Source organism: Danio rerio, chromosome 20 (genome assembly GCF_052040795.2).
Source record: "Danio rerio strain M-AB ecotype USA chromosome 20, GRCz13ab, whole genome shotgun sequence".
Lineage (NCBI taxonomy): Eukaryota > Metazoa > Chordata > Actinopteri > Cypriniformes > Danionidae > Danio > Danio rerio.
Window position 1 is genome coordinate 17345564 of NC_141040.1, and position 25656 is coordinate 17371219.

Genomic DNA, 25656 nt, shown 5'->3' on the forward strand with positions numbered 1-25656 from the left:
TAAATATATAAAAAAAAAAAAAAATATATATATATATATATATATATATATATATATATATATATATATATATATATATATATATATATATATATATATATATATATATTTATATATAAGCAATATTACACGAGTAGCAGTGACATCTGGCTGTATATCGGCACTGGTGGGAGGCGTGCGTTGGCACGAGGCCGCAGGCCGATGCAACAGTTTGACGGCATAATTGTGTATATAAAAACAAAATCAAACATGGAGAGTCTTAAAAACCCTTTTGTATGAGGAACTACTTTCTTCCACGTTGGATTCAAATCATAAGCTGACAGTTTAGCAAGCATCTTTTAAACTTTAGATCTGTAGTGTCTGCTTTTTGCTGGCTGTATGTGGGCGGAGTAATACAAAAAGGGCAAAGAGGCTGTATAGGTGCCGATATTACTTAAATATATCACGGCTATCAGCCAATCAGATTAGAGAACCAGACAGAACTGTTGAATATATATATATATATATATATATATATATATATATATATATATATATATATATATATATATATATATATATATATATATAAATATATATATATATATATATATATATATATATATATATATATATATATATATATAAAATATCCTTATTAATAAACTGTATAGTTGCAATCTAAACAAGTACATTTTTGCCTAAAAGCCTCAAAAGTACATTATGTTGTCCAACAGCTGCAATACTTGTCAAACTGCAGTGAAATTACTTATCTGCTGTCACTCTCTGTGGGTGGAGTAATAGACAATGGTGAAGAGGCTGTACGAGTGCAGTTATTGCAGAACATCGCATGGCTATCAGCTAATCAGATTCGAGAACCAAACAGAACTGTTGTTTAAATATATAATTTCAGGTAACTTTTTTATTTTCTTAGCTGAACTGTTTCTAACTTGTGTAATATTTCAATTCAAGTTTTTTTTATATTTGAAACACGTTTTCATGCTTATAAATTCAAAATTTCATATTCAAATTCCTGATTTCACAAACAAAATATTCAATACTCTTTTAAAATACGATATATAATATTCAAAAGGCAATTTTCAGTATATTTTATTTCAGTTCAAATATTTTATTCCATAAATTCGGTGGATCAAATTTGATGGTTAAAATTCAACATTACATCCGGGAACTGCGGGAAAAGCAACAGATTGCAGATTGAAGAATATGAAAACGTGTTTGAAATAGTTTTCATTGAAATATTCACAGCTTAAATAAACAGCTATGTTAAATTTCAGGACCTAAAAATACAAACCCTGGCATTCAAGTCATTCAATGCAAGAACTTGTTAATTCGGTGTATTATTTTTTTTTCAGTTTGTGCTATTCAACAAGCTTTTTTAATTCAATACTTTTGCCATTGATTTTGTTCCATACACAATACTACTACTACAAAAAAAAAAAACAATAATAAGGTTATTAGTTACCATAAATTTATTAGTTAATAGCTAATTAATTATAACTATGAGTAGGTTGTGAAAAAAATCTGTAAGTTGTTTAATCTTTTCCTTGAACGCAAAGTGCTTTGTTAACAATATCCCTTGTCTTTTAATTTTTATGTAACTCCCTTTTTGATGTCAATGTTCTCAATAAAAAAACAAATAAATAAATATTAAACATGGTAAAGGGAGGGTTTAACAATTCTATAATTGGTTCCTTTAGTACAACATCAATTTTTAGAAAAACCTGAATATAATTTAAGTTTTTTAAGGCCATCTTAGAGAGAGAAAACTGAAATTCTTCCCAATAAAACTGTAAAAAAGTGATTTTTTTTAAATTAAAAAACACTAAAAAATATTTTTGCTGCCTGCTTCTTATTTAAAATGAGCTGACTCAACACAATTTTTGAGTTTCTTTGGAACAACTTAAGTATTTTATGTTCAATCCTCTTGAATTTGTAAAAACAATCAAGTTAACTTAAACAATTTGTGTTGGAAAGGAACCCAGCATTTTTACAGTGATGGAGTACACCTGTTGCCCTAAATGCAACAAGTTGATATACTTTTAAAATGAGTAAACCCATTGGAATTTGAAAACGTTAAGTTGACTTCAAGCATTAAACTGGCATACATTTGTGAACAATATCACAGATTACAGCAAAATGACTAGAAACAATCAGATAAGTTCCTATTAAGTTGAACATGAGGAAAATAATCTTTATTTAATTTTTCAACATTTCTTTTTGATTTATTCCAGATAAAATATGTCCTCAAGATACTCATAATAAAGATGTAAACGGAACAAGGCTTTTTTTCTTTTTCTTTTGACAATCGGCATAGAACTGATTAATAAAAATAAAAAATAAAAAAAATTAAATCTGATTTTGATGTCCTGAGAAGCCCCACTTAAGAGTTGTTGTTTGTTTGAGAATGACACTAAATCACTGTGTGTTTTTGACTCACTAAAAAAAGGGAATGTTTGTGATTCATTTTTTAATTTCTGACTCAAAGTGGGTTATAATCGGCTTGTGAATTGATTAAACCGAATAGGAATGGTGTTTGGACACATGTAGACTTGAAAAACATTAACTGAACTGAAAGTTATAAAAACAACACAGTTCTGATATTTAAATGGGTCATCCTCAGTTCCCAATGCTAATAACAGACACTGACCTCCTGACACCAAGACCACGAGATCACCATCTGACAAAAAAATCTATCTAACTCCCTTCCTCCATCCATCCATCCATCCATCTAACCTTGTCTTACGCTGCACAGTGTTTTTGGCAATTGCCATCATATTTGTCAAAATATTCAGATGGAACGCTTAATTATTCAGATTTTAGTTGGTGTATACATCTCTGTTACAAAAAACTGTCGATAAAGGCTGGTTTTGTGGGCAAAAACAAGAAGGAGAAACTAAAAAGTGAATATTTGAAGACATCTTTTCTGAGAGTAATTCTTAAAGCTGCCACAGAAGCCATTTTTGATGTTGTTTGCCATTTGTGCTGAACAAATATGCGACAACTATGAAATGAGTGTTCCATGAAATTTGTGGATCATAAAACATGACCAGTTCGCCAGCATTTCCTGTATTCAATTGAGTTTGGTTATGCTTCCATCTAGTGGCCATTTCAAGCTATCGAGTTTTACGCAAAAATGTTCTTCTCAATAGGATTATTTCTTGTTTTTAGTCCATATATCTAAACATTTTTAAATTATTTATTTTAAATTAGTTAATTTCAAGAACAATTTTCCAGACAACCAAAACATATTGTCTTATTTTAAGAAATAATATGTTAAAATTAAGGGAGTTTTCCCTTTAAACGAGCAAAACAATCTGCCAATGGGGTCTTAGGTCTTATGTATAATACTCTTATTATGTCAAACGGAAAAACATCGTTATTTTGCTTACCTTGTTGTCAGTTTAATTTGCTTTAAAAAAAAAAAAATATATATATATATATATATATATATATATATATATATATATATATATATATATATATATATATATATATATATAAACAAATAAATAAATAAATAAAACTTTAACAGACACTTAAACTAGGGCCCGGGTGCTAAAGTTGGCCCATTGTGACCTTTAATTTCGCCCATCATCCCATCTGAGAAGCGAGAGAGAATGATAGATATGGTTTTCCTTTAAAATTTAATGCAACCCTTTGTTTGTTAGTTTGTTTTTATTATTAAAAGCTAACTGAAATTAAATGCTTCAATTAAATGCTGTAAATGAATCAGATTTTGTTTGTCACGAGACAATGCAAAGGCTTTAGTGAGCAAATCAAGGAAACCCAACAAGGGGAGAACATGCAAACTCCACACAGAAATGTCAACTGACCCAGCTGAGGCTCGAACCAGCAACCTTCTTGCTGCCTGTAAAGAATATCTTTAATATTAATAGAAGACTATATCAATGGGAACTTAAAGAGACAGATCACCCAAAAATGAAAATTTCCTAATTTTTTATTCGCCCTCATGTGGTTTTTAAACGTTTATTTGTTCCTTTCTTCAGCTGAACACAAAAGAAGATGCTTTGAAGTAGACTAAAAATTCTGTCATCAATTATTCACCATTTCACTTGTTTCATTAAATGAAAAAGAAGATATTTTAAAGAATGTTGGTCGCTGGCACCTCTTGACATCCGCAGTAGGATAATATGTCAATATGTGAGGCTACCATCAACAAGCATTCTTCAAAATATCTACTTCTGTGTTCAACAGAAGAAACTTTTTTTAAAATGTAAATGATGATGGTTTCATTTGAACCGTCCCTTTAAATGAAATAAATCCCCTTCAGTCATGAATCAGATTTGACAGAATGATATCTAAGGCCTTTTTTATTAACATAAATTACTTTATTTATTTTTTTAAATCAGCGATATGAAAACAGATGGTCACAATCTCACTCCCCAAATTTGAGCTGTCTCTCTTTCTCCTGCCCGTGCAGGTCTTTCGCCCTGTTCTTCAGCTCCTCTGCCCTCTGCTCGTCTTTATCTGTCCCGTCGCCCAGTTTGTACATGCGACTGGCGTTGGCGCAGCCCCACACATGTCCCAGATCACAGGCTTTCAGTGCATATTTCAGCGCCAACGGCATGCTTTTGTCCAGCCCTGGAAAGCCCTGGATGTACAGTGTGCTCAGGTTGAAACAGCTGGGAGCGAAGCCTCCTTCACAAGCCTTCTCGAAATACTGCCGGGCCACAGTGGTGTCAGGACCGGTCTCCAGTGCCCGCCCGTCCTGAGCCAGCAGACCCACATTATGACAAGCATCCACAGACTTCTTCCCTTGAGTGTTGCACGACTTCAGAAAACAGGAGTATGCCGTCTTTAAGCATTTCTTCATGCCGCCTGATGACAAAAGAAGATTGAAATATGAAATAAAACTACTCATTCTCACATGTATCTAACATTAGTTATATGTGAACACTGTTTAATTACGAGTATTTCCATATTTATTTAATTTTACTATTACAGTGCATCAGGAAAGTATTCATGGCGCTTCAATTTTTGAAATATACTATACTATAGCCTTATTCCAAAATGGATTCAATTCATATATTTCCTCAAAATTCTACACACAATACCCCATAATGACAATGTGAAATAAAAGTGTTTTAAATTGTTGCAAATTTATTAAAAATAAAAAAATCTGAAAATAAATCACATGTACATAAGTATTCACTGTTCAATTCTTTCTTGTTGCACCTTTGGCAGCGATTACAGCCTCAAGTCTTTTTGAATATGATGCCACAAGCTTGGCACACCTGCCTTTGGGAATTTTTGGTCTTTCCTCTATGCGGTACCTCTCAAGCTCTATCTGGTTGGATGGGAAGCGACGATGTACAGCCGTTTTCAGATCTCTCCAGAAATGTTCAGTAAGATTTAGGTCTGGGCTCTGGCTGGGCCACTCAATGACATTCTGACAACACTGAGTAGTTGTGAAGCCACTCCATCGATATTTTTGTGGTGTGCTTTGGGTCATTGTCCTGCTGGAAGATGAATAGTCGTCCAAGTCTGAGCTCAAGAGCACTCTAGGAAGGTTTTCATTCAGGATGTCTCTGTACATTGCTGCATTCATCTTTCCCTCTTTCCTGACTAGTCTTCCAGTTCCTGTTGCTGAAAAACATCCCCACAGCATGATGCTGCCACCACCATGCTTCACTGTAGGGATGGTATTAGCCTGGTGATGAGCGGTGCCTGGTTTTCTCCAAACGTAATGCCTGACATTCACTCCAAAGAGTTCAATTTTAGTCTCATCAGACCAGAAAATTTTGTTTCTTATGGTCAGAAAGTCCTTCAGATGCCTTTTGGCAAATTCCAGTTGGGGAGTGGTTTCCGTCTGGCCACTCTACCATACAGGCCTGATTGGTGGATTGCTGCACAGATGTTTGCCCTTCTGTAAGGTTCTCCTCTCTCCACAGAAGAACGCTGGAGCTCAGACAGAGTGAGCATTGGGTTATCAATCACCTCCCTGACTAAGGCATTTCTCCCCCAAACACTCAGCTTAGATGGCCAGCCAGCTCTAGGAAAGGTCTTGGTGGTTCCAAACATCTTCCACTTACAGATGATGGAGGCCACTGTGCTTATTGGAACTTTTAGAGCAGCAGAAATGTTTCTTTAACCTTCCCCAGCCTGGTACCACAAGACAATCCTGTCTCGAAGGTCTACAGACAATTCCTTTGTCTTCATGCTTGGTTTCTGCTTTGAAAAGCACTGTCAACCCTGTGACCTTATATAGACAGGCGTATGCCTTTTTAAATCATGTCCAACCAATTCATTTACCAAAGGTCAACTCAATTAAGCTGCAAGAATGATCAGAGGAAAAAGAATGTACCTGAGCTCAATTTAGAGCTTATGTCAATACTAATGTCTCGGGTATCCAAACTCGGTCCTGGAGTGCCCGTGTCCTGCAAATTTTAGCTCCAACTTGCTTCAACACACCGGCAAGGACTTAAGTTAGGTACATGTAACTGGTAAGTTTTTTTTTTTATTTTAATAAATTTGCAACAATTAAAAAAAAATCCTCTTTCACATTGTCATTATAGGGTATTGTGCGCAAAATTTTGAGTAAATAAATGAATTTAATCCAATTTGGAATAAGGCTGTAGCATTAGGAAATGTAGAAAAAGCATAGCGCTATCAATACTTTCCAGATGCACTGTATATATGAAATAAATAAATAGTTACATTTGAATTACAGTATATAATCATAAGGATCACCCCCAAAGGATTATGATAACTCAGTAGGATTGCTAGTGAACTTCTCTCTAAAAGTAAATGTAACAAGTTTTTCTTTACTGTTAAGATCAAAAATATCAGAAAGGCAATCTGCTCATTCAATCAGTCAAGTTGTGTCGACGTCAGACATGTTCAATCTCACCTTAAGAATTTAAACAGTATGTAAACTCCTGGAAAAGATCGTACAGATTATGAAAACATTAACCTGCTTTACACGATTCCCACATCATTCTTCTAAACAGTGTTTAATTGTTTAGAACAGAGTCTCCTAAAAGTGGTAAATGCTTCACTTTTCTCAGGGATGTTTCCAAACTTACATAAAACTGCAGTTGCTAAACCCCTCTTGAAAACTACAACTACAGGCTGATTTCAAATCTCCCTTTTATTGGCACAATCATTGAAAAAGTTGAACCATCTTTTTAAACCCATTCCTAAACTTCAAGGGATGTTTAGACAATTTTCAATCTGGTTTTTGTCACCATCATAGTACAGAGAGTGCCTTTATAAAGATCAACATTGATATCCACCTAAATACAGATTCAGGCAAACTAACAATGCTGATATTACTCAATCTCAGTGCTGCATTTGATCACATCATACTTCTGGATAGGCTGGCAAACTGGGTTTGGCTGTCTGAGACGGTCCTCAAATGGTTCAGATCTTACCTTGAAGGGAGAGGTTACTATGTCAGTATAGGTGACCATAGGTCGATGTGGACACCCATGACGTGGAGTCCCACAAAGTTCAATTCTGGCACCTCCTGTTCAACCTTTATAGTATATGCTCCCACTGAGCCAAATAATGTAAAAGAACCAAATGTTCTACCACAGCTATGCTGATGACGCTCAGATCTACTAGCCTTATTGCGTAATGACTACAGCCCTATTGTCACCCTCTGCCAACGCATTGATGAAGTTAACAGTTGGACGTGCCGAAGACAACAAGAAAACTGAAGTCATTACATTTATGAACTAAGATGAGGTTTTCAAGGTGAATGCGTACCTTGGCTCTAGGGGTCAAACAACAAAAAACAAGGTCAAGAATCTTGGTGCGATTCTGGAGTCAAATCCGAGTTTCAATAGTCATGCCAAAGCAGTAAATAAATTAGCATACTATCATCTCAAAAACTAGCAAACAAACACGCTTATCACCAGTAGATTGGATTACTGTAATTGACTCCTCACTGGCCTTCCCAAAAACACAGTCAGATAGTTGCAGCTCATCCAGAATGCTACGGCCAGGATTCTGATCAGAACCAAAAAATCAGAGCACATCACAACTGCCCTCAGGTCTTCACACTGTCCCCCAAATACATTCAGAATAGAGTCTAAAGTATTATTACTTGTCTATAAATCACTAAATGGCCTTGGACCCTAATATATTACGGATATGCTCACTGAATACTAGGGCTGCTCGATTATGGGAAAAATCCTAATCACGATTATTTTGGTCATAACTGTAATCACGATTATCTAAAACGATTATCAGTTGAAGTGAAAATTATTCGCCCTTCGGTGAATTTATTTTTATACATAAATATTTCCCAAATAATGTTTAACATAGGATTTTTTTTTACATTATTTCCTATAATATTTTCTTCTGGAGAAAGGCTTAATTGTTTTATTTCAGCTAGAATAAAATCAGGTTAAAACTTTTTGAAACCTATTTTAATAGCTCGATATTATTAGCCCCTTTAAGCAATATATATATATATATTTGATTGTCTGCAGAAGAAACTACTGTTATATAATGACTTGCTTATTATCCTAATTAAGCCTTTCAATGTCACTTTAAGCTGAATACTAGTAGCCTATCTTAAAAAATATCTAGTCTAATAGAATGTACTGTCATCATAGCAAAGATAAAAGCTACACAAACACGCACACACACACACACACACACACACGCGCGCGCGCGCGCCACCTGTCCAAGGCTAAGCGCGGTGCGCGCACACACACAACAACACGTGCTCTTTCTTTTTTACGTGAAACTGAGCTTTGCAGAGCAACAAATGTGTACAACTGGAAAGGAGGCGGTATATGATGGAATAATCGTATATTTCGATTAATGGTTTTTCATAATCGTTAGAAGACGAAATCGAAACCGGATTTTCGATTAATTGCATGAATAAGTGAATATTGATAATTCAGATGTTATTTTTCTGTACAATGGAGATTTTGCAGGTGGAGGAAATATTCCATGGGTTGTTCGCTATATTAAATCAAAAATTAGATTGTTTTAAGGACGTTATGTGATTGACTGTAAAATATGAGGGTGGGGTGAGAACATTGTGTCAAGCACTGAAGTACACTGTGCCGAAACGTTGTGCCGGAAAGAATGTAAAATTAAGCTATAGAGGGTAATTATGTAACGAGTGTGAATCATGACCTTCTGAATATAATGTATACATAAAATAAACAGTATGTATATATATTTCCCCTTCATTTCTGTGTTTAAGTTTGTTTTAAAGACCTATATGTTTTGTTTAGTTATGAATACTCCTTGATTAATGTTTTTAAAATTGATTTTACTTATTTATTTATTTACATTTTATTTTTTTCTCTGTCTTTAGTACTCCCATGTACAGCACTTTGGTCAACTTCAGTTGTTTTACTATACAGTCTTTATCTAAATATTACTTTTTAATTAAAGTAATATCTGTTATATGTAGGCAAGTAAACAAAACAGACATTTACCACAGATTTACACCCTCGAAATAATAATAATTATTAAATAATATAATAAAAAAATGTGATCCGCACTCATGAGAACAGTCTGCTTATTTTGTTTCATTTTTAAAGCATCTTTTCCATTAAATCTTTCAGATATAACATAAAATTCTAACCAAAAATTACAATAACATCTACTTTTTACGAATAAAAAATATTTAGACTAATTCTATAGACATCAATTAATCAATAAACAGTTAGAAGCTATAATCTGAAAGTAATTAGGCGATAAAGCAAACAGACTTTCATGTGTATTTTTATGTATTATTAAAAGAATCTACAAATAAATAACAGTGTTATGTTCATTTGAGGTGAGATTGAGGACTTATTAATGCATTTGGTCATAAATTCTCGGTGTACTCAACTGCTGGCTTTTACCTTTGCCGGTGACATGATAAGCCCCAAGTTTATAGCAGCTCTGCGCGTGTGCGTTCACCTCACAGTTGTGCTGGAGGACCTGAGCGGTGGACTCGTAGTTCTTCTTCACTCCCTCCAAGTAATCCGCCAGTCTGTGACACCCTAAGCAAAGAGAAAACACAGAAGAAGAAGAAGAAGAAGGAGGAGGAGAAGGAGGAGAGATAAAATTTAATTTTATTTGTATAGCGTGTTGTTTTCACAATAATTAGCATTCTAAAGCAGCTTTACAAAAGATTCACATAAGAAGAAAGATGCGATAGAATCACACAACACATAAATAAAATAACTAAACCATAAGAACAAACCATTACACAATCTGAAGGCTCAAACGGAAGAATCGATTTCAGGAGGTTTTTAAAAACATGTATAGTTGGAGTGTATATGTGAGGTGGAAAATTATTTCAGCACTTTGCAGCTATAAGAGTGAAAGCCTGATCCTCTCTTCAGTTACTCTGGGTCCTTGGTATGGATAGAAATGCTGATCTGATGACCCTAATGACCTGCTGGATACTGTATACAAGTGTAGATCTGATAGATTAGGAGGTGCCAGGCCATTTGAAGATTTATAAACAAAAACTAATGACATAAAATAAGTGCTAGGTTAAAATAAATAGTGATTAATTGCATCTATAATAAAACAAAAATTGTATTAAAATAACATATGTAAATTTACTGTATGTATATATATATATATATATCAGAAATCAGAATTATTAGCCCCCCCCTTAAAGTATGTCTGATAATATTTTTTTTACAAGTCCTATTTGTTTTATTTCGGCTGGAATAAAAACAGGTTTTAATTTTTTAAACACCATTTTAAGGTCAAAATTATTAGCAGCTTTAAGCTACATATTTTTTCAATAGTCTACAGAACAAACCATCGTTATAAAATAACTTGTCAAATTACCCTATCCTGCTTAGTTAACCTAGTTAAGCCTTTAAATGTTACATTAAGCTGTATAGAAGTGTCTTGAAAAGTATCTAGTCAAATATTATTTACTGTCATCATGACAAAGATAAAATAAATCGGTTATTAGAAATGAGTTATTAAAACTATTATGCTCAGAATTGTGCTGAAAAATCTTCTCTCAGTTAAACAGAAATTGGGAAAAAAATAAACAGAAGGGCTAATAGTTCTGACTTCAACTGTATGTATGTATATATATATATATATATATATATATATATATATATATATATATATATATATATATAATAAATATACACAGTAGGGCTGCACAATAGAACGTTTCAGCTTCAATATTGCAATGTGTACATCTGCAATGTCAAGTTAGGATTATAATTAACCAAAAATACAGTTCAGTACACATGCTTTGTGCAGTCATTGTGAAATTGAATCATAATTTAATACTGTAAAAGATTTTTACTTTGAAGTGTGTTTAAGGCATGTAACGATTTAAAGCAAGTTTAAACTATCTGAGAACAAGAAATAATTGCAAGTTACATCATTACAAGCTTGCCACTTTGACAAAGATTGATTGTGTTTAATTATTTAAAAATTGAAGACTGTACAGTGTTATTTTAGATTTGATCATTGAATTTTTGTCCCTCAATATAGTTTGACTCCACAACAAACCTTAAAATACTGTTTATTTGCTTTTTATCTTTGTTCTGTTGTTTCCATCTGTGCTTTAATTTGTTTATATATGTTATGCAGATGCACTCTCCTTCAAATCCATCCCAATCAATGAAAATTTTTTAATGATTGAAATTTTATTTATATTGCAATATTTATTCATTCATTTTCTTTTCGGCTTAGGCCCTTCATTAATCTGGGGTCGCTACAGCGGAATGAACTGCCCATAATGCAATATCTATTGCAGAAATAACTTAATGTCAGTTTTTTTACCAATATTTTGCAGCCCTAATACACAACACACACACGTTATGTAAAGGAGCACTTTTAATTTGGACGCAATTTACCGCGATTAATCGTTGCAGCGCTACTTAAGATCGAACTTAAACACACTAATTGCAATCTATTCAGGAAATTTTTTGTCATAGTTTGCACAAATCACAAAATCCTACCAAATCTGAATAAACGATTTTTTTCCAAACAGAGCTATTCAAATCATCCTAAAAAAAGAAACTATATAAGGCAACTAAATATGGCAATCAATGTCAGATTTCTCCATAAAATAAAAGTCATTCAGCACCAGAAGCAGAAGAACAGCGCTCTGCCCACCTTCAGGGTCTTTCTCCCGGTAACACTGGTAGCTGTACTCCACTCCTAAATTATCCAGGAACTGCTTCACCTCCTGCTCGTCCTCGAAGTTGATTAAGCCGGCCATGTGTTCAGTTTTACGGATACTTTGACACCTGACGCACTCCGGCTGAAGGTCTCGAGGAAAGACACTTTTGACCTTGGTCACTGGTATTGGCTGTACAAGAACTTGCGAAGTTTTTTTTAATAGATGAATAACAACGCGTCCGTACAAAGCATAAGAGATTCGTTTAGTTCAGAGTTGACAAGCGGTTACAGATGTTTATTTTTGTGAAGCACTTACATCAGAACGTGCTTCAAGCTTCCTACTTCGCTTAATGGGACTACCGGGCTTCCGTAGGCCCCGCCTATTGTTTATTACTGATTGGTCGACTGTTTTTCCTATGATAAAAACCTATATAAATAGAAATAAGAATGGAATTAACATTTGGTTAATTAAATATAGAATAAAATATCATTTTGGGGCTAAAAATGTATTTAAAACAACTGAGAGGAAAATGAAATGTTATAGTAAATGAAATGTAAACTGTGTGCTAATATCACGACTCTTTCAGTCAAGGGTTTGGACCAAATTATTTTTGAAACTACATATTTTTACTTAATCATTTTTACCATTACATATAATTCAAACTGTATGTGTTTGTTAACAAAGACACTAAAACAATCTTCTATTTGTATTGACTATTTGTCTTCATGTTAATATTTTTCTTTTGTATTATTATAACTTTATCATTTTTGTTTTTATTGAATTTGTATTTATTTATTTATCAACTTAAACTAAAATTGTTTTAACAAAAAAAAAAATTTACAAAATGTATCCATTAATCTATATACATAATTTTGTGTTATTATTTTCATTTTGTATCATTATAGTTTAAAATTAAGATTAACATTTCACAAACAAATAATTAAATTACAGAAGTTATATTTATTTACTCATTCATTTTCTTTTTGACTTAGTCCCTTTATTAATCTGAGGTTGCCACAGCGAAATGAACTGCCAACTTATTTAGCATATGTTTTACACAGCGGATGCCCTTCCAGCTGCAGCCCATCACTAGGAAACATCCATACACACTCATTCACACACATACACCACAGCCAATTTAAGCCTATCCAATTCACTAATAGCGCATGTCTGGGGGAAACCAGAAGACACGCAGGAAACCCACGTAAACATGGGGAGAACATGGAAACTCTACACAGAAATGCCAACTGATCCAACCGGGGCTCGAACCAGCGACCTACCTTCTGTGAGGCTATCGTGCTACCATTGCACCCCTTATTAGTTATTGTTTTATTAGCCTATATACATAATTTTGTGTCATTATTTGAATTTTGTATAATTATTGTTTATTCCCCATTTAAAAATTATATAATTATTATATTATATAATTAAATAATTATGGAAATGATTACATACATTTATACAATTATTGATGTTTTATTAGCCTATATACATAATATTGTTCCATTATTTTAATTTTGTATTATTCTATAATCACTATTTATGATTTACATAAACAAAAAAATTTTTATAATTACATAAATTATATATATAATTAGGGCAGCCCGGTGGCGCAGTGGGTAGTGCTTTCGCCTCACAGTAAGAAAATAGCTGGTTCGAGTCCCAGCTGGGTGAGTTGGCATTTCTGTGTGGAGTTTGTATGTTTTCTCTGTGTTGCTGTGGGTTTCCTCTAGGTTTCCCCCACAAGTCTTAAAACATGTGGTACAGGTGAATTGGGAAAGCTAAATTGTCCCTTTTGTATGTGTGTAAAGAGAAGTGTATAGGTGTATGTAAAACATATGCTGGATAAGTTGGCCGTTCATTCTGCTGTGGCGACCCCAGATTTATAAAGGTACTAAGCCAAAGGAAAATGAATGAATGAATGCATATATAAAATTAAATAATTTTAGAAATGATTGCACACATGATCATTTATACCTTTATTATTGTTTTATTAGCTTATATACATAACTTTGTGTTATTATTTTAATTTTGTATTAGAATTGTTTACACACAATTCATGAATTCATTCATTCATTTTCTTTTTAGCTTATTCATCAGCGGTCGCCACAGCGGAACTCCCAAAATTCATAAATTACACAAATAAATAAGTGAACAATTTCATAAATTATAAATAATTATGAAAATAAATACATGATAATTTATGCATTCAATAATGTTTTATTAGCATATATATATATATATATATATATATATATATATATATATATATATATATATATATATATATATATATATATATATATATATATATATATATATATATATATATATATATATATATATATATATATATATATATATATATATATATATATATATATATATATATATATATATATATATATATATATATATATATATATATATATACACACACACAAACACACAATTTTCTGCCAGTATTTTAATTTGGTATTATTATTGTTTACTCACAAATCATGAATTACATAAATAAACAAATAATTAAATAGTTACATAAATGATGTATATAAAAGAAAAGCCAAAAAGAAAATGAATGAATGAATGAATGAATATATATATATTTAATATATATATTAAATTTATGTGTATAACTAACACACACACACACACACACACATATTGCTAATTTTGTATCCATATTATTTTTAATACTATGTTGTATTCATATTATTGTTACAAAACCGTGTCTATATACACAAAACCTAACTTATTTCCATTTATTTCAAGCATAATGCAAAATCTGAAGTTGATCTTTGGAAAGCCCTGCCCACAGCCCCGCCCCCTCTGATGCAGATCCGTTTCCCGTGTGACGACCTTGTTTACTTGTCAAGACGTCGTCGCTACCGTTTCCTCCTCCCCAATATAAAACACCGTCAAAATGCCTGACAGCACATAAGTCTCGTTGCTCGTACGAGGCTGTCCACAAGAAGATATTCCTAAAAAATCAAGCAGACAAACAATGCGCACGACAAACAGAAGCTACACTGTATTAATAGCGGCTCGTGCACTTCTCAGTACCAACAAGTAGGATCTGCAAATGTTAGAAGACTGATGTTCGGCGGCGGCTAACGGGCTAAGAAGCTAAGATCATTTCAGTCGGATCGCGTTTGTTTAATTTACACCTCAAGACACTCGAAGACACATTTATCTACAAGAAACTGGTGTGTGCATCATTTCGAGGCCGTTATGATCCATCTTTCTCAAACCATGGTAAGGCTTTAGATGGCAAGATGTATTGTGTTTAGCAAACGGGTGCAGGTGATTTATAGAAAACAGGTTTGCTTTACTGTATGTTCTTTATCTTTGGTGTTAAAGTACAGTAGATCATGCTGAGAGGTTTGTAGTAATACATACAGCATTTCAGTCATAATTTGATTCACTACACATAATAATAATAATATATGCAAATGCGTGAAGATGACTTGAGGAGATTGAGATGCTGAAAGGTTAAAGATCAAACCCTGTTGAGACATGCTCTTCAGTTACCATTGAGTAATATAGTAACTGCTTCTTTCAAACGGGTTTTTCCTAAAACTGGGTACTAGTACCAGGTGCTTTCAGTTATTTATCACTGGGACTAGCAAATTTTGTTATTATTCTTGTGCGAGGGCACAGGTTTTTTTTTTCTTTTAAGTGTTTCTTTGTTTTATTTTATTTATTCCAATATACACAAATAACAACATTTAAACATTTATATTAAAAATGTGAACTGGTTTATTATGGAATAAATACCAATTTGAATAAAATAGTTGTTCATTGGAGTGAAAAAAGCTTAACGTGGCTTAATGCATCAACAAGAGAAACCCAAACTTATGTCAAACTTTACTTGTAAATAACCCTAACTACTGTAAAAAGAATGTATCAAAATTCCATATATAAGTGAAAAAAAATTACAAAAAAAAAAAGCATTTTCTTGTGTAAAAACTTAATGTGGATTAATGTACATTAAGAACAAGAGGGGGGAAATCAAATTTCTATCAAATCGTACTCATGGCAAACACTTAGTGATGTCTAAAGAATGAGCTGCAATTTTAGTCAGTGAATATTTTCACATGATGTGTTTTAAATCCATTACAAAAGGAAAAAGCTTAATGTCCCTGAACTATTAGGGCACACCAAAATCGCTGAAATTTTACTAGAACATTAACTACTAGCGAAAAAATCAAGCACTGATTCTTTGAACTAAGTGAACAATGTCACGTTAAGCGTTTTGTTCCCATTTAAGTCCATTATAAAAGCTTAATGTGGTTCATTGGAGACAATTAAATTTCTATAAAAATATACTCATAAACACTTTCAGCTTATAAAAGAACAAACTTTTATTTTAGTGCATCAAGTGAACGATATCACTTTAAGCATTCTCCCCTGTAGAAGAGCATTATAAGGAAATAACTTGATGTACTGTACCTTAACACTGACCATGGATACCCAAGTTTCTGTCAAACATTACTTGTAATTAATGCTAACTATTGTCAATAGAACGGGCCCTAATTTCATAGTTAATGCAATTTTACAACAACTGAGGAAAGCCAAATGTTAAAAAGGCTGTTCATAAAATCACATTTTATTTATAACAGATTAACCCTTGCTGGCCAAAAAAAGCACTTCTACATGTCATTGTGATCCCTGCAACAACATAGGGGAAAATACTTAACACAATATTGTTCACTTTAGCTGTGGAAACTGGGCTCATCCTTTGCTTGTAGTTAGTGTTAATCACAAGTAAAATTTGATTCAGTATTTTATCACATTATATTAATCAATGTTAAGCTTTTTTCTGATAATGGACTTCAATGGGGAGAAAGCACTTAATGTGATGTTTTTCACTTTATCTATGGAATTGGGATTCGTTCTTTTTGCAGTAGTTAGGGGTAATTATAAGTAAAGTTTGACAGAAATTTGGGTTACTCTGGTTGATGGTTTGGTACATTAAGCCATGTTTTTTCACGTTAAGTGTTTTAGATTGTCTCCTTCAGCATTTAGCAATTACTGTAATATGCCACTTTTTAGTTTATATTTCTTGTAGTTTACTGTTGTATCTTTCTGCTGTTTGCAACTGTATTTTATTTGCTTAATTGTCTTCTAATCTAATCTTTTGGTTTTTATTTCATTGTTTAATAGTGTTTTAAGCTTTTTGTTAAATTGACATGTAAATAATTTTTTTTTTTTTGCTTTGATTTATTTAAGTTTTTACTTTTTGTTTGCATATTGTAATTAAAATTGTATTTTAAACAGTCATTATTTTGTTTAAATGATTTATTCATTTTTGCTTATCGTAATCTAAATTTTAGTAAATTTAAAACTTAAAAGAAATATATTTTTGTATTTAAATGATTTTTTTGTTTAGTTTGTTATTTAAAAAATATTAATCATCTAAACCTAATATTTAAGTATTTAATACCAGTATCTATTTCATTATTTTATCATGTTAAATTGATTTAAGTATTTCTTTTAAATAGATTTATTTTATTGATTTTAAATGTCTAATTTGCACTAATCATAATACATTGTATGACTGTCTGTCTTTCTGTCTGTCTTTCTGTCTGTCTTTCTGTCTGTCGGTCTGTCTGTCTGTCGGTCTGTCTGTCTGTCTGTCTGTCTATATTAGGGCTGCACAGCATATCGTTTCAGCATCGACATGCATTGTTGAGTTATTATTATAGTTGATCGGCACAACAGTTAAGATTTTTGGAGTCATATATAGCAAAGCATACTAATAAAAGAATAAAACTTTGTCATTTGCATGTGTTTTAAAGGCATTTTAAGTTTAAAGCATCCAGGCACAAAAAGTGCATTTGTAGTTTAAATAAAGTTACAGAATTAATACAATGAAGACCAAATCAGAGTTATTTTAGATTTCATTATTAAACTTCTGCACCTTAATGCTTTTTGACTTCACGGAAAACCATAAAGAACTGTTTATTTATTCTTTTCTTTTTTTTTGTTGCTCTGTTTAAATTAAAATTGTAATTTAAAAAGTCATTGTTGTATTTATTTGATTTATTATTTGATGTATATTATTTAAATGGCTAATCATCTTAACATATTTATTTTGTTATTGACTTATTATGTTAAATATTGTGTTATGTGTTGATTTTTATGTTTTTAAAATGTTGTATCTAAATTGTTTATTTAGATTTTTAAATCTGTAATTTGTACATAAAAATGTTTTAATCTAATTTGTATTCATTGTAATCCAACATTCATCACTCTGTCCATTTATTTTTCTCTGTCTTTATATACCCGTCTATTAGTCTAATATTTGTAATATATGTTTTAATATTATTTAAATACAATATTTCAATATTTCATTTATGAATTATATCTGTGTGAGATTAGAAGTACTTTAAGTGTGTGTGTGTGTGTGTGTGTGTGTGTGTGTGTGTGTGTGTGTGTGTGTGTGTGTGTGTGTGTGTGTGTGTGTGTGTGTGTGTGTGTGTGTGTGTGTGTGTGTGTGTGTGTGTGTGTGTGTGTGTGTGTGTGTGTGTGTGTGTGTGTGTGTGTGTGTGTAAATTTATTTTTATGTTAAATTATATTTTGTATTTATTTAATATTTTAAAAATATGTATTTTCCTATCTTATTGATGTCAATTTGTAAAATGTATTTTAATGCTATTTAGGGTATTTCTGGCTCTAGTTTAAAGACTAAAAAGGAAAAAAAAACTACTATTCACTTTAGATTGCTTGTCTGTGAAGTTAAACCACCGACGGCCGCTTATCGTTTGTTTTTTGTTTTTTTAATCTGATACATTAAAAGGGAAGTTTTACTGCCAGTGCGATGAAAGACAACGTCCAACCAGGGTTAAAAAAGCTATAGTATTTGAGAGTACAGGGGTGTGTCTGATTTGTTGATGTTGTTGTTCTAGGACAAGTCATCTCTGCCATCTCTGAGTGATCTGTGCATGAGTCTGGTGAGCTCAAGGTTGGAGCTCTTCTGCGAGATGCGGGATGATGGATCTCTATCCTTCCGCGAGCCCCTGGTCTTCCCACAGGAGCTGGCAGACCAACTGCTCTGCAAGATGGCCACCGATGGTAAGTAGAAGAGGGCTTAAAAAAAAACTGAAGATGACATTGCTGCACAATCAACAGTAATAAGGGGCAGGTTCAGCCAATAAGCTTGGTAAGCACTTGCTTGGGGCTCTATAGGATAATCATAAAGTATAAATTATAAAGCTTATTTCATAGGATATTTGCATCTGTGCAAATTTGTCCTCCACACCCAATCATGGAACAGTCTAGCAGTCAAATAAGATAAAAAATTACATTTAAAAAAAAATAGTTTTATTATTTTTGAGTAATATAAGAAAAAGCAAAATAATAATAATAATAAAAATCAATAAATAATAATAATAATAGACTCACTGTATTAGTCCCATAGAATTAAACCGTTTTTAAACAGAGTTTTGCCATTTTTTAATCCATTTAGCTGATCTCCGGGTCTGTCAGGTGCACTTTTAGCTTAGCTTAGCATAAATAATTGAATCGGATTAGACCATTTGCATCTTGCTCAAAAAAGAGTTTCTATAGTTTTCCTATAAAAGTTAACTCTTCTTTGGTTACGGTTTAGTTACGACCGATAGGAAAATAAAAAGTTGCTATTATCAAGGCTGATATAGATAGGAACTATGCTTTTATTCTTACAAAATAATGAAGGAACTTTGCTGCCATAACATGGCTGCAGCAGGAGCAATGATAATACGTAGTGGCAGAAAATAGTCCCCAGCAGGGTAACTAGCTAACAGCATCATTGGGCTTGTACCTGAAATGGCTGCTTCGTGGTCAGCAGAAGAGGTCAAGAGGTTCCTCTTGTTGGTAGTTGAGGAACAGATCCAGCAAAACTGGATTGGACAACACAGTCATGTCAGTAGAGATGGCGCAGCTATAGTGATAATCCCACCCACTTTAAGTTTTTAAACTATAGTGGAAATGCAAGCCATGCCATACTGTACCATACCGAACAGTGGAAAATCGGCTTCTGTGAATCACCAAGATTTCACATATTTTTAAAAATTTTTGTCTAAAAATGTTCTGCTGAAGAAAATTCACTAACAACTTTGAAGACCTTGAGGTGATTAAATTAAAATAGTCATTATTGGGTGAACTTTCCCTTTAATAATTCGTAGATTTGACACTGGTTTGTAAAGCAAATTAACTTTTTCATAAAAATCTAGCACCCAAACTTTTTTCAGTGATGTTTATTTTTTATTGTATTTATTTTGCATTAAATTAGTATTCAACCTAAAGTAGGGCTGCATGATATAGGAAAAACCTGACATTGCAATATTTAGTTTTGCTACGACTTATATTGTTATGCGAATATAATTTCGGCAGATGACTTGAATAGCTCTATTTTAAATTAAATCCTTAACTTTAATTGGAATAATCTTGTAAAGGAGTGATTCAAAGAAATTGCAAGAATAAATAAATAAGATGGAGCATAAAAAAGTGAATTAAGTAGTCACATTTTCAGGTACAATAATACAATACGATATTATCATGATATTTTGCCTGACATTATATTTCTTAGAATTGCAACATTGATATATCTTTGATCCCCCATTATGAGAAACACCACCTCATGCATATCACTATTTTGTCGTGCAACTTTTATTAGATAATTAGATAATATAATATATATATATATATATATATATATATATATATATATATATATATATATATATATATATATATATATAATAACCCCATTGCGATATCAATGCTGAAACAATATATTGTACAGCCCTATATTAAAGTGAAATTTAAAGGCTTACATGGATGATTATGATAACTAGGCAAGTTATTGGAGAATAGTGTTTTGTTCTGTAAGAAATTCTGAAAATGGACAATACTTTTGCCCCTGAAATTGTTTTTAAAAAAATATAAATTGTTTCTATTCCTGCCAACCTAAAAGAAATAAGACTTTCCCCAAAAGAAAAATATATTATAGGAAATAATTTGTCTTTAGTAGGCTAAGCATAATTTAGGAAATATAAAAAAAAAGAATAAAAAAACCTCACATAAGGGCTGGCTTCAACTGTATTTGGGGAAAACTTCTGTAACAGTGTCGTGTGATCATTTTTTGAGTAAGTGCAGAATTCTGTTGGAATGAATCTGAAACTGATTTTTTTCTTGCAGGTGTGTTGAATGACAGTACGGTGGGAATCTTCAGGAACTGTCAGCAGTTCCGCTTGCGTCATGCCTGCATCCGCACTGCCCGAATCTCTGCCGAGGCGTTCCACCGTGCCCTCTGCCCACATCGCCTCGTGGAGCTGGACGCTTCACGGGTCAATGCTGACCTCACCATAGCCGATATCCTCCGTGGACTCTCCTCTAATAAAAGCCTTCAGGAAAGCCTGCAGCGGCTGGTTCTGAACGGCCTGACCATGTCCTCTCTAGAGGAACCCAGCCGCCGCTGCTTCAGTGCCATGCAGGGTCTGCGGGCGCTCAGCGTCTCCAACGTTGATTTCTATGATTGGGGATTGGCAGATGTGTGTTTACTGCCTCGTCTGGAGAGTTTGGACATATCCAACACCTCAGTGTCCAACCTGACGCCTCTGCTGGGCTTGAGAAGCAGACTCCGCTACCTCACCATGCACCAGCTCAAGAGGCTGGAGATGACCACCGCTCAGCTGCTGGCCGTGCTCAGTCAGGTCAGCTAGACATAGTTCTTCAAAAAAAAAAAAGTCCCCAAAAGTGTTCGGAAAGAAGTTATTTAGAAAAAATTGATAAATAAATTGCATGATTATAATTTATAATTGTATAATTATTTTTTATTAATTTTAAAAAATCTTTTTATTTATAAATTTGATGGTAAATTACAAAAAAAAAACATAATTATGAAAAATAATTGATTAATTAATATAGTCAATAAGGTTAGGTTGATATTCGATGCTATCATCTATCGCCTATGGCCGATAGGCATCATAATGCTGAGCTGGCATCAATATCTTCTGCCCCACCCCCGTTGCAGCAGCAAACCGGTCGCGAAAAACACTAATACGTCTCAGTTTTAAAATGGCATTTTAGAACAAAAATGATCCACATCAACACTGGCGTTTCACATTAACAGTGACCACACACACACTCAAACTCTGTCATGTGGTCGAGTCTAGCGTATGCTCGCGTCTGAGATCCAGCTGTCAGAGGGTGCTTTGAACAATAAACAGAGCAGTGCACGTCGAACATTTTATCAAGGATGTACCGCTGGATCATGTCTCACTATAGTTGTTAAATGTGATTTAATTAATCTTGTCTCTATCTAATGAATCTTAGGTCTATTGAATCTATCAGCTAACGTGTCACAGCGTCAGTACACTGCTTCAATCTTTCGCTTTCATGCTTGTATTTAGTAATGTTAGTGAAAACCTCAAATACTGTTGTTTGGTTCCTGTTGATTGTGCAAATTTTTTACCAACCAAGTTTGTCGACGCCATTATAGCGACCAGATCACTCTGCCTGTTCATGCCACGTCCCACGGAAAAAGTGATTGACAGGTGGTAATTTGCGTGTAACTTATCTTAATTTATTTAAGAGTTGGTTATAGGTAAAACAAAGACCATGTGGGTCAGGTAGTTGAAACGGTAAGCTAATGAATGTGTTATGAATTATTTAATCATTTATAAATAATTAACTCACCGTCGCCTATGAAGATGATGCCATCGATGTCCATCGTGATCACATTAGACATTGTATGATGCCAAATTGGACGACATCGCCCAACCCTGTGTCAACTGAAGCTCAAACAATGAAATAATGAAAGGAAGTAAAATATTAGGACATAAATTATTTTGTAAAAATTGCTAATTGAATAATTATATTTAGAATTGCATTATTATTATATTTTAAGTATTTTATTTATAGATTTTTTGGTAGAATTCAGGAAAAAAAATATATGTAAAACAAATTTATAAATTAATATTATCAGCTGAAGCAGATACAATGCAATTAAAAAAACATATCAACAATTAAAAGGCAAATAATAAAAACAAACTATATAATTTATAATAAACAATACACTTTACATTTGAACTAGTAAACATTTGTATACATAATTTAAGTAAAAATAAATTATTACAAGTATAAAATAAAGGAATGCAAAAATTATCAAAGTAAATGTCTATTAAAAACTAAAGCTTGGGTAATTTAATAATTAATAAAATAATTTGCATGGTAGTAAAAAATACAATAATTAGTAAAATTAATTTGAATAAAAAAATATATCTATTCTCATAAATAATGGAAATTGGATCAAATTAAGATAATGTGTGATAAAAATAGATAAAGCATCATAATGATTCATATATAATAATATTTTCTATTAAAACTTTCCATTAATCATTTACAATGTATTAGTATTTATTATTATTATTATTATTATTATTATTATTATTATTATTATTATTATTATTATTATTATAGGCCTTAATTTACAAGAAGCAAATTGAGATCTCTTTTACAAGAGCGTCCTTGCCAAGATTAGAAATACACCATTTCCTTGAGTTTAACAAAAAATACAGATAGCATTATTTATCCATTAATACACACACAAAATGACATTCATAACTAATCAGACCATCTGCAGACCAATGTTTCAGATTCCAGATCATTTCAAATCTTTTTAAAAGTATGTTGTGAAACCAGCTCTTTAAGCTGCAATGTAGTCTGCAGGTTGTTTCTTGCAAAGAAAAATGCATATTTCAAATCAATTTTGCCCATTTCTCTACACACCAGTGGTACAGAGAATAAATACATGACAATATAAACAAGGTTTTTGTACTAGAAAATAAATAATTATATCTTGTGGTCTTTAACAACTTATAGACTGGATAGATGGGAGAAGAATATTCTTAACATCCTAATTCAATCTCTAATTTGTAGCCAAGAAGTTTCTTTCTGTGATTTGTATGTACACAATCTAATGCTTGTTGTTTCTGTTTGTCCAGCTGGAGGTTTTACAGCATCTGGATATCTCGGATGATAAGCAGTTCACATCAGACGTGGCGCGGCAGCTCTTGGAGACTCCTGGCATTCTGCCTCAGCTTGTGTCTCTAGATGTGTCGGGCCGTAAGCAGGTCACTGATGCAGCCGTCAAGGCTTTCGTGGAGGCCAGACCCGGCATGACCTTTGTTGGTCTGCTGGCCACTGATGCCGGATTCTCTGAGTTCCTGTCTGGAGAAGGAAGCTTAAAGGTAATGTGGTTTTTTTGTTTCTTTATTCTTTGTTTTAATTTAAATAGCTGATTTGGCTTTTTTTTTTTAAAGGTTTGTAATTAAGGTTTGAGGTCTCCTACAATTGCTTTACATTAATTCAGTCATTCGTACATTAGTTTTGTTATAATATACAGGTATTGTGAAAAAAAGTATTCTGATATATTCTTTGCAATTTTATTTAGAATTTAGAAATGATACACAAATGTGTTTTATTATTCTGTATTATTATTCTGACATTTTTTCTGCATATTAAACAAAGTAAGAATGTCATTTAGAGCATAAAATAGTGCTCAAATAAACAAAAAAGCTCATGTTTTCAGACATGATTTTGTAAAAATAAAGACTCCAAGTTCATCAATTTTATTTGGATTCATCTTCAATGCCCCCTCCCTCATCTTACCCCAGACATGCTCAATAATGTTCATGTCTGGTGACTGGGCTGGCCAATCCTGGAGCACCTTGACCTTCATTAAGACAATACTTTGATTAAGAGTCTACCATGTCTACGAATGCAATTTTTGATTAGCTTAATCCGACTACAGTCATAATCTAACTAAGCGGAAATCGGATAGATGTGGAGTATGCCGATTTTAGTCGCATTATTGAAGTGCAGTATCTTATGTAAACACCTTAAAACCATTGTATAAGACTTTTCGCTGCATTTTACGAAAGGACTGTCCATACACACACGGCTGCTTGACACTATTCTCTGCACCTTCCAAATCAGTAAATGACCACAGACACATGCATCGCAAAATGCAAAGGTTTTTTCCTCCTATACAGTGTGTGGAATCAAATTCCATTAAAACAGCACTTTTCCAGCACTTCCAATATCTCTTTTGTCTCGTGGGGGGCATTCATGAAATTTTGCTGAATGAAAGTAAAAGTGCCAAATTGCAGTTAAATTCAACAAATTAAAAATGAAATAACCGAAATTACATGAAACTCCGGAGGAAACATGGATAGCAAGGTGACACGCAGATGTTAATCGAATTATGTGCTATAACATGTAAAAGGGATCATGAAAGCAACATTCAAAAGTAAATACTTTATCCTATTATTGTCTTGTTCAGATGATTACTGATGTTCATGTAAACAAATATTCAATGTGAGTTCAGTTAAATTACCTAACACTAATTTACGTTAAAAACTTTATTCCCAGTGATGGGTTGTCATGTTTTCAGAAAAAAAAATAAAAATAAAAAAAAAATATATATATATATATATATATATATATATATATATATATATATATATATATATATATATATATATATATATATATATATATATATATATATATATATATAT

The 25656-nt window shown here is 32.6% G+C and overlaps 2 protein-coding genes across 2 annotated transcripts in view; one reads left to right on the top strand and one right to left on the bottom strand.

Annotated features, from left to right (window-relative positions):
- Positions 1-4356: 4356 nt before the first annotated feature.
- On the bottom strand, positions 4357-12454 carry coa7 (cytochrome c oxidase assembly factor 7). The gene is made up of 3 exons (NM_001030084.1): positions 12082-12454; positions 9837-9977; positions 4357-4839 (listed from the first exon to the last, which is right to left on the bottom strand). Exons 1-3 carry the CDS (start codon positions 12185-12187, stop codon positions 4397-4399), a joined length of 690 nt encoding a protein of 229 aa, NP_001025255.1. The 5' UTR covers positions 12188-12454; the 3' UTR covers positions 4357-4396.
- Positions 12455-14989: 2535 nt separating this feature from the next.
- The window catches only part of zyg11 (zyg-11 family member, cell cycle regulator), a 29058-nt gene continuing 18391 nt past the window's right edge, over positions 14990-25656 (top strand). The window contains 4 exon segments of the mRNA NM_001040332.3: positions 14990-15343; positions 19000-19165; positions 21272-21786; positions 24079-24324. Coding sequence (NP_001035422.1) covers positions 15320-15343; positions 19000-19165; positions 21272-21786; positions 24079-24324 — 951 coding nt within the window. The 5' untranslated portion in view covers positions 14990-15319.